This window comes from Papaver somniferum, chromosome 5 (assembly GCF_003573695.1).
Source record: "Papaver somniferum cultivar HN1 chromosome 5, ASM357369v1, whole genome shotgun sequence".
NCBI lineage: Eukaryota > Viridiplantae > Streptophyta > Magnoliopsida > Ranunculales > Papaveraceae > Papaver > Papaver somniferum.
This window is the reverse complement of record NC_039362.1, coordinates 27,609,920-27,620,546: the sequence shown is the minus strand read 5'-3', so window position 1 is coordinate 27,620,546 and position 10,627 is coordinate 27,609,920. Positions and strand designations below refer to the sequence as shown.

Below are 10,627 nucleotides of genomic sequence, written 5' to 3'. Positions count from 1 at the left end.
AAAATGCTTCAAAATAAAAATAAATAGTCAAACCATTTTGTTTCTTGACAAAAACAAAGAACCGACAGATATCTGAAAGGCGGTGCATGTAAGTTGTGGGTCCCAATAACAAACAAATCAACGGCCATAATTCCCACAGTTTTGATTCAACGAGAAAAAAAAACGAGTGACAAAATGTTAGCGAGTCGGTTTCTCAGTCAAGACCAAGACAACTTTAAAAAAATAAGACACACACGGTCCCTTTGAAAAAAAGATAGATAGAGAGAGAAAGAGGAAAGCAGCGAGCGCCTCCTCTTGCGTTTCTGGTTTCACACAATCTTCATCCGCTGCTATTTCTACATCTCTTTCTCCTCCACCGCTTTCTCTGGAGTCTCCTTGGTCTCTCTCAAGCGGTTTTGGTTTTTGTTGGAAGATCGGTGAAGTTTTCTTTTGGTAGGTGATCTAACTTTTTTCTTTCTTTTTCTATGACTTGATTATGGTTGGTTTAGATGTTTGTATAGTTTGCATGTTTGATTTTGGTTTAGTTTTTAACTTTTCCTTGGTAGATCGGCTAGTTTAAACAGATCGATGATTTGGAGATCTTTTTTTGTTTGTGATTCATATGTGGATTAGTTCTTACGATTCTATTATATTAGGTGATGTTATGGTGAAATTGGTTTCGCTTGTGTGTGATTCCTTGATTTTGATCATGTAATTGCTTTAAGATTTGTGTGTAATTTTTGGTGGATTTTTTTTGAATATTGTTTTTGCTGAAAGGTTATGAATCATATGAAATTTCAGTTCTGTGTAATTCTATATATTATTTTGCAAAATAGAAACTGACTAGTTATTGATTCAAGTATTTACATCATTATAAATGAATTTGGTTTTTGATTTGGATATATTTATTGATTTTATGACATGTCGTATGTTATGAATCTTATGATTGTGTTTTACTGTATTTTAAGATTAAGAATCATCTCATTGGATGAATAGTTCAGTTAACTCCTCTATGGATTCTCATAGTATGTTTCTCTATTAGAACTTTTAGGACTCTTGGCTCTACCAGGTGCAGCTTTGTTGTTTTATAGCCTTAGGAATGAATCAATTAGAAATTTATCTTTATGTTAAGCTTCATAGATGAAGCAATCTTGGTCCTAACATGGATTTGGTCTTTGATTTGGACAACTTCATTGTTTTTCTCACCTGGTAGTCTTTGTCGTATCTCATTGTTGTGCTTTCCCCAATACAGTAGAGGTGATGTGGTGTTGTTCTGTTCATAGCCATTCTGTTTTGTTTTCAAGTCCGATCCAACGTTTCTAAACTGATGTTTGAAATTTGAATTTCTATGGCCAGATGTATATGCATAAACTAGAAAAGTTGTTGTCTTTATATTCTGAATCATCTATTCATAAGGTCTGATGTTCAATTGTGTAGGAGCTATTAAAGATGGAGATGTGTGCAAGGAGGTCTATTTACTTAGAACAGGCGTCAGTGAGAAGCCCTAAAGCTTGTGATTTGGACTTGAAGAAAAGAGAACAGGCTGTGACACACCAACCAGTACCAGGTCAAGCGGAAGTTGTCTGTCCTCAACCTCGTCGTGCTATCAGGACTCCTTACACTGTTGATAGCCTTGAAAGACTCTGCTGCACGTTGAGAGGGTAAGCAGTCGAGTTATTTACTTTGTTCTTTGATGTTAATTCTTTCATGTGGTTTCTCTCTGGGATTTTTATTTGGTTCCATCCTAGGATAGACTGTTTTATAATTGGTTGACTGAGTGAATTAATGTTCCACCTTTAGATAGGCATCTTACGCAAGTGGGAAGTTGGAAATTTGGGTCGTCCATTGTTTAACATGTAGTTCATATAGTCATGTTACTATGTAGAAGCTGTTCATGCTGATTATGAGATCTTTTTATTTCGTTGAACTCTCTCTTTCTACTGGTGCAAATTAATACCACACTTAATTTCATTACACAATGTTAGTTCACATGCTGGTGAACACATCATGTTGTTTGGTTTGTTAGTCTGTAATCTTTATCTAAGCTTATAATTTATTTTTCTTTTTATTTGCAGTGAGTCCCTTACTCCCAGAAAAGATCCCAGTCTTGACTTCTTAAGTTTATTTTTTAGCAAGGTAACTGCCGGCATCTGGTTGTTTATGTTGATTTCTTTTCATAGGCTCTTCATCCGTGGTAATAACATTTTGCTTATCACTTTTGATTGTCTGTATTCAGGATCGTTTAGAAGATGATTTAGATACTGATAATAGCAGCCAAATTGGCTTTTTTTGCGGTTCACCACCGGTACGTGCTGACAACCCACTTGTACATGATGTACAGTTTGTTCGACAAACTTCAATACTTAGTTCTCCATTAGGAAATTCTTTTGGTGCAAAGGGTTCTTCCGCAAGGGCAGATAGAGCTCCCTCCTGTGGCAAATCTTCTTTTGGAGGGAAGCCTGTGGTTAGAGTAGAAGGCTTCAGTTGTGGGGGTTCGAAGTCTAACTGTGTCGTTTCTGCCCGTGCTTGATTTGGCTTGGAGTTATGTAAGTAAGACCTTCTGACCTGGAATGAGCTTTCGTGCGGCTATCTAGATTTCGCCTTCCATTTCCTTTCGCCCGCTGCCCTCCAACCCCATTTTTCTTTTTGAAAGCCTTAGTTTTAGAGAGTATCTATCTTTTGTATATATAGAGGAGATACCTGCTGAGATTCTGTATAATACTAAGTCGAGATTTTATTGAGTTGTTTGTCGAGAGACTAACGGAATTGTTCAGTTCCGACTCTCTAATTGGCGAATGTAAAAATGTATATAGATGGGCAACATTGTAAAAAGTTTGTATCTATAGTTTGTCCTCCGAATGATAATTTTCGGAATCTCATATGTTCTTTTATATATGATAGCATTTGCCTATTATGATGCTTTAAATGTTGCCTTTATGATTGTTCTTGTGAACTTGGTGGGGGTTGTTTTGCTAGTAAGGTGGGCTTTCCTGTAAGGCATGGCCTTCCAATCTAGCATCTAAGATTGGAAGTCCACGTCATCTAGAACAACCCCAAAGTCGTAGCTATTTAGAATTTTAAAGGTGGGATTTATGGATCTGGTATTTGGTGGAATTACGTTTTCTTCGTTATGTTCGGTTGCACAAATCCCTGGAATCATGTTTCCTACGAGATTCAGTTTTTCAGCAAATTCTCCGTATAGAGTCCGACCCCTCACTCTAAGATTTGCTGGGAAACTTATCAAGGGATTTATGGACCGGTGCGGCTACGATGTGGTCGGGCCACATATTTCAAGTATGTGGCCCCTCTTTAAATGATGACACGTGAGTAGGAAAAAATTTAAAAAACTGTTTTGTTACCTAACTGTTTATCCTTTTTCTTTTTCCAACTTCCTACTTTTTCTCAACAAGTGGAGCAGTTACGGGGATTTAGAGGAGGCAGGTATTTTAGTTAAATAGGTGTCAGAAAATAAAGAGGGGCCACATACAAAATGTATGTGACCCGACCACATCGTAACCAGGGCGTTTATGGACCCACTCTTTTTCACTTTAAATTTCATATATATACAATTTTAGGATTCTAAGGTTAATACCAAACAGTTTATGGACTTTAAGACAAGATAATTATATGAATGCTATGAATTTTAAGTGAGCTACCAAACACACGAGGGATTTTACATGAATCCCAGGATTTGTAATCCCACAGGATTATATATCCCGGAAATCGTGAATTCTACAACCAAACTCACCATTATTATATTTTAGTATACCAGTCGCAGGAGAACTCCGCGTAGCCAAAATTCTCGTTTCAACCGGAGAACTCCTCATTTCAACTGGAGAACTCCTCGCATCCAAAATCCTTATTTCAAACTGGAGAACTCAAAAATCCTTATTAATCCTTATTTCAAATGGAGAACTATCCTTATTTCAAATGGAGAACTTGAACTATCCTCATCTTTTATTTCTCCCCCAAAATGCATCATCAAGATTGTGATCATTTGAGTTAAGCATTTTAAACTTTAGGTTTTAAGTTTTTTGATTATGATGATTTTTGATATTTTGTGGTACAATTCAGGATTGAAATTGATTTGTGATGAAAATGAATGAAATTTAGTTAGTCTTGTGATTAATTTTTTTTTTCTTTTCGTTATTGATTGTAGTATGAGTATGAAAGATTTTCTAGATGGTTTGGAAATAGTGTCGACAAAAAATAAAAATAACCATGTATATAACGATGTCATGGGTAATCCTCAGAATGTAAACTTTAGAAGTATCTTGAACGAGGTTGAAGTGTTATATGAAATTGTAATGAAAAATAATCCGCCAGCATAACGATACTGTGATAGTTGTGGGTTTTCTTCTATTTTTGCATTTGATTTCGCCAATGCGGATAGAGGAGTAGTAGAATCCATAGCTGAGAGATGGTGGGAAAAAACCAAGAGCTTTTATTCTAAGGAGTTTGATCTTGGCATCGTTCCTTTAGATTGGTACATGTTAACGGGAGTTCCCACTGGTGAACCTACCAAACGTTAAATAGTTATGTCGCAGTTAGGTAATGAGCTAATATATGCTGCTATGGATGATACATGTTTCCCAGATTTCAAAAATTATGGTACATGGCACTCTAGGACTAATTCAATATCCTTGGCTACCTTGAGAAACTACATTAAAAGTAGAGAAAATGAGGACATTAGGGGATGTGCAGAGCTATTGACACGAGCGTTCTTTCTTTGGTGTTTTGGTCATTTTCTTCTTGCGGATGCTAGTGGAAGAGTAGATAAACTTTGGGTTCTATTGTTGAATGATTTAGATAGATTTGGAGAATATGATTGAGGTATAGATTCCTTAGGTAATATCTATAAATTTCTTGACGACTGGTCAACCAAAGGTAAGGATTTATCTGGCATGGTTATGGTACTATTATTACTTCCGCAATACGCAACCCTTGCTTTGTCAGACACCGGGATGTTTTCCCAAAAATTTATCTTTTCAAGAAGGAAAATATCAAGCAATCAAAGAAGAAAATACAAATAGGAGGTCAAAGGGAAACGAAGAAACACTCGGTCTCCAATGCAAGAGGACTGATTGACTCTAGTACAAGTTCATCATGTATTTGGAAACCATGGGTAGACAACGAGTATTCCATGGGAGATAATTATTACCATGCACTAGAGTTATCCAAAAGGAGAGTTGTGTTCTTTGACCTATAAAAAACAAACACAAGAGCTAGTTGTTACTTGGCTGAGAGATTGCATAGGCGGATAAAATGTGAGATTATAGTCCCAACAAATCATCCAAATTTGCAATCAGTTGTGGACATGAGATTGTAAGTGTAGGCGTCGATCACTATTTTGTAGTCACTGAGGATCAATATAACAAGTGGCGGAAGAAAAAGAGTGTTGGACCTTATCTCACTGAGTCATGCCATTCACAGAACGTCGACGAGTTAGCAGTGGGTAACACAACTCTTCCTCGCCATTTGTTTCCTAATCATCCGCCTCCTAACCTGATGTCACAAAACTATACTTATGGCACAAAGAATGAGCCCCTGTCACAACTGCCTGAGATAGATTTCACTTTACCATTTTCCAATGCAGTCGACATCGAAGGGCAAACACAAATTCCAAGGCGTCCTTGTCCGTATAAATTTTCTACAATGGGTTTGACATTGGTAAGTACATTTACATTTTTTTTTATTTTCATTTTAAGTTTCTTGAATATATAACTAAATCTCTCTACTTTATACTTGCAGGAGAATTGCTTTAGTTATATGGAACAACTATATTCATTCCAGGTTGGAGCTCGTGAAGTCGTATGGATGGAGTCACTGCGTCGAGCTTCAACTTCATGTTCCTCGTATGGCAGATCTTCTTCTTCTTCTTCAATACCATCTGTCCATTCCCAAAAAACAAGCAATCTAGAAGATTTCACATTTGGTGGTACATATTCACAATCGCCGACAAATCAAGAATGTTACCAGAAGACGGAGCATCTACATCACACAATCAACAACAACATTACTAAAGCAATGAATTTACCGATGCATTGATGGATGAAAGAGTTCCTAACGTTATTTTTGATACTCAATACTCCCAACCAGCCCGTGATTACTTTGAGTGAATGAAACATGAAAGTACTTGTAGTGTTTATGAAAACATATGGACTGCTATTTCTTTTTTATGGAGTGTTTTTTTTAATGGAGTGTTGGAGTGTTATTTCTTATGGTATTTTTTTTTTTGAAAAATATTATTATATTATTGGATAAGGATTATTACATGAAACTAGTTGGAAGCCTAACAAGCTAAGCTCCAACGACATACTACTACATTAATTGAACAGGTTTCCGTGCTAACCTACCAGCGAGCCTCATGGGTAACCTATCCAAGGGAGACGAAGCGGGAGGGGGGACTGAGATTGTATCACAAGGAGGGGAAAGCTAACACTACCTTCCATGTTAATTCCTGCAATATTACGCCATTGGGGACTCGAACCTGGGACCTCCTGGAACGCATGAAACTTTGGGAAACAGGGATGACCAGCTGAGCTAGGTGTCCGTAAGTGTTATTTTTATGGAGTGTTATTTTTTATGGTGTTCTTTTTCTCAAAACACTCAACCTACTCACGACAATCAACCTAGTCAAAACACTGAAGCTGGTACTTCCGCTCCAGTAAGTGTGCATGAAGATTTGGAGGATATGGCAATGTTTGGGAGCTCACCATCTACCAATGGTTCTGAAACCTCAGACATATCACGTAGAAGACGTTATTTCAACCAAACATATGATGTTAGAGGTGCATGGAGAGCTTCTTCCAAACGAAGGGCTCGTGAGGCTAAAACATCGCAGAGAAAAAGTGACAAAATGGATAAGCTCATAGAACTTCTTGAAAAAGGGCAAGCACTAAGGATTTCCAAGTATGAAGCAGCTGAAGAGTACCTTAGGAAGGACATGGAAAACACTACAATATTGGCACAAACCCAATAAAGAGAAGCTGACTTGAAAATCATACGCTGATGAGTGCTAAATAGTGCATATTTATATATATTTTTGTTGGCATTTAACTCATCTTTTGTGCATTAATTCTACATTTTATCCCATATTCTGTATTTTCATTGTTTTCAAGAATAAATATTTTTCTTACTTAATTTTGCATTTTTAGGTAACAAATAAAATCTGGATGAAGTGCGGAGCAAAAAGAGCAGAAAAGTAGTGAAAAGCCGGGAGGAATTACGCAAGGAAGCCGCGAAGAATGTTGCGCACAAGACCAAAAAACTAGGAATGGGCTCAAGAAGGAAGAATTGTTCTTAAAGAAGATATGGGCTTGGCATACCCAAGGCCCAAAACCCTTACCCAAATCCATTTCCTTTATCCATACCCATTTCCATGAGAGCCGTCAGATTGGATCCATCTTGTCATCCAACGTTCACCTCATCATTGTGCATCAAATCCCGATGATTCCGCCCAACACTACAGCACCTAACCTAATCTAGCACCGTTGACTTCGTTGTGTTCCACATCCAACGGTCGCTACAAACTGCTTCTCTCTTAGCCGTCCGATCTACCTACCATCTCCATATCCAGCAGCTCAGCTCGCCAAACATCGAACCAGATGATCCCGCTTCACACCCTAGCACCAAACCCTATACTACCACCCAAACACTCCCTCCTTCCCAAAACATCGAACTCATCTTCTCCACCCGACCATTTCCAGAACCACCATCGCCTGCAACTCCACTGCCACCACCAGACCTCGAGCTCCACCACCACCACAACCAGCCGACCAAGAGACCTATCGAACCCCCTAGTCTATCTCTCTCCCTCGTAGCGTCTTCTCACATAGGTGCTAAGATTAAGAGAGGCAGGCTTAGGGTTTCGCTCCAAGATAGGGTTGCAGTGCAAAGAAGACGAAGAATAGGGGATTTCGAGCAGCGTAAAGCCAGTACAAAGCATGGGTTGGGTCGAAATTATCCAATTGGTATGTCAAATTTGATTTTCCCCAAAAATCAATTTAGGGTTATCAACATTAGGGTTTGTAGAAATTTTAGGGATTTGTAAAACTATAAAAGGGGATGTGTAGGAGATGTAAAAATTGTTCTTGGACTAGCCAAGTTTCCCCCTAATTGGGTTAGGTTTGATTTTAATTTCACTTTCAATTTTAACCATTTGCATATTTTTCAATTGTTCACTGTTAGTGTCTTGTTCCTGTTAGTGTCTTGTTCCTGTTAATGTGCAATGTGCAATTTTCAATTGTTCACTGTTAGTGTCTTGTTCCTGTTAGTGTCTTGTTCCTGTTAATGTGCAATTTTAAATTGTTCCTGTTAATGTGCAATGTCTTGTTAATGTCTTGTTAGTGCCATCCCTAATTCACTGTTAGTTTAAATGCTCACTGTTAATGTTTAATTCACTGTCTTGTGATGTTAGTTTGATGGAATGCTAGGCTAGAAGCCTTTAAAGCACTGTTTTGATTGAGCAGTGGGGAGAAATTAGTGCTCATAGCAAGCTAATTTTCTTCCCACTCCATGTAATTGCTTAACTCTATTGCATTGTTGTGATTGTGCAATGGGAGGAAATTAGTGCTCATAGCAAGCTAATTCTCCTCCCATTCCATTGATATGCCTAGAGCCACTGCTACTATCTCTTCCATTCCATTGGTATGCCTTAGCTCTGCCTTAGCCTTGTTAGCTTCTTCTCCTCCCTGCCCTTGGCTAACAGCCTTGGTTTATTTGATTTTTGTTTCCTGTTACTTGCCCTGCCACTCCATCTTTGCCTTGTGCTGTGCACTGCCTTGTGTTGCTGCCACTCCACTTCCCTGCAACTCTGTTGCTTTTCTTGTTGCTTCCCTTACTGCTGTTTTCTTTCTTTGCCCTGCATTGCTTCTTTCCCCTGTAGCTGCTATTGCTGTTGGCCTTGCTGCTGCAGTACTGCTCCCTTTTTCTGCTGCAGCTGCTGCTGCCTTCCCTTCCTGCAGTTCCTGCTGCATCACTATCTGCCCTGAAGCTGCTGCTGCTGCTGATGCTGATGCCAAGCTGCTGCTGCCTGATGAGTGCCAAATATTGTATATATTTATCCCTTTTTGTTGGCATTTAACTCATCTTTTGTGCACTAACGCTCCATTTTATCCCATATTCTGTGTTTTCGTTGTTTTCAAGAATAAATACTTTTATTAATTAATTTTGCATTTTTAGGTACCAAATAAAGCCTGGTTAACTCACGGAGCAAAAAGAGCAAAGAAACGGCAAAGGCTCCCCGCAGAAAGGCATCGAAGAATGATGTTCGCAAGAGCCGGATCAACTAGAGGTGGGCTTGAAGAGGAAGAAATTACTCTTAAGAGAAGAAGTGGGCTAAGAAAAATTAAGGCCCAAGCTCAAATTCTAAACCTAAGTCCAAGACCAAGCCCAAAAGCCCGCCTCAGCTCTCATCCGTCCGATCTGATCCATCATCTACGCATCCTACGGTTTCGTATTCGTTGGACATCAAACTTGCTGCTCTCGACACATACTACAGCACCTAACTCCATCTGGATCCATCAGTTTTGTTGTGCTACACAATCCAACGGTCAGTCAGAGCACGTTCTATCGTAGTCGTTCGATTCAGCCCAGTCGTGACGAACCATCATCATCCACTCGCTGCGCATCAACTTCAGATGATTCCGCTCAACACCGTATCATCAAATATCCCATCACCTAGCACCAAAGCCTATACTACCACCCAAACACCCCCTTCTTCCCAAAACTCGATCTCATCTTCCTCCACCCGACCATTTCCAGAACCACCATCTCCTGCAACCCTCTGCAACTCCACCAGACCTCGAGCTCCACCACCACCACAAACACCCGACAACACCACCATCTCCATCAACCGACAACAAAACCCATCATCCTATTTCACCCATTTCATTAACCCTACCCACTGTTAGGGTTCTGACATGAGAGAACTAGGTTGATGGGAACTGAATTCGTAGCAGAGGAGCAGAAGAAAGCATGGGTCATCGACAAGAAGGACAAGGAACAACAAACAAGGAAATTTGGTGAGTGATTTTGAAAATCGAAAAAACCCTAATTTCAAATTTAGGGTTTCTTAAATTTGGGGATTTTTTGTAAACTATAAAAGGGAAGTGTTAGGGATGTAAAAACTGTTCTTGGACTAGCCAAGTTTCCACCCAATTTGGGTTAGCTTAATTTCAATGTAAATTGCACTGTTAGTTTTTGGATGCTCCTGTTAGTACTTGTCCTGTTTAGTGAGAGGTTATTATCATGTTCTAATTTAGTTTCTGAGGCAGAGATGAAACCCCTGATGAATGGAATCCCCTTGTGTGTTTACTTCTCCTCAATGAAAGTTTAATGCTAAGCATGCCTTAATTTCTGAATTTTGCCAAGTTGCTTTCACCTTGTATGTCAGGCATCCTAGGTAGTTTGGTTAACTCTTTGTCAAAATTCAAAGCTCTGTGTAAACTGTTATAGCTCAATCTGTGATTACTTGTGCTTTAGACAGACAAGTAATGCTAGGGAATTGACATGTTAGCTGAAATTGAGTCATCACAGTGGTTAGTGATTGTTTCACACATTCAAAGTGGTTTGAGGCTAGAACCTCTATAGCCATTTGATGAAAAAGAGGATAAGTTTATCAAACTAGGGAGTTAGATGCATCTAG

The 10,627-nt window shown here is 38.9% G+C and overlaps 1 protein-coding gene across 1 annotated transcript; it reads left to right on the top strand.

Annotated features, from left to right (window-relative positions):
- Positions 1–235: 235 nt before the first annotated feature.
- Positions 236–2,890, top strand: LOC113281230. Its single transcript, XM_026529913.1, has 4 exons — positions 236–432; positions 1,417–1,640; positions 2,055–2,115; positions 2,216–2,890. The coding sequence occupies exons 2-4, from the start codon at positions 1,429–1,431 to the stop codon at positions 2,507–2,509; spliced, it is 567 nt and encodes a 188-aa protein (XP_026385698.1). The 5' UTR covers positions 236–432; positions 1,417–1,428; the 3' UTR covers positions 2,510–2,890.
- Positions 2,891–10,627: the final 7,737 nt, after the last annotated feature.

Excerpts from the sequence above, each read along its gene's own strand:
- LOC113281230 (XM_026529913.1), top strand. The coding sequence starts at position 1,429 with ATGGAGATGTGTGCAAGGAGGTCTATTTACTTAGAACAGGCGTCAGTG. Across the intron at positions 1,641-2,054 it reads CTCTGCTGCACGTTGAGAGG|TGAGTCCCTTACTCCCAGAA; the intron begins GTAAGCAGTCGA and ends TTTTATTTGCAG. Across the intron at positions 2,116-2,215 it reads TAAGTTTATTTTTTAGCAAG|GATCGTTTAGAAGATGATTT; the intron begins GTAACTGCCGGC and ends GTCTGTATTCAG.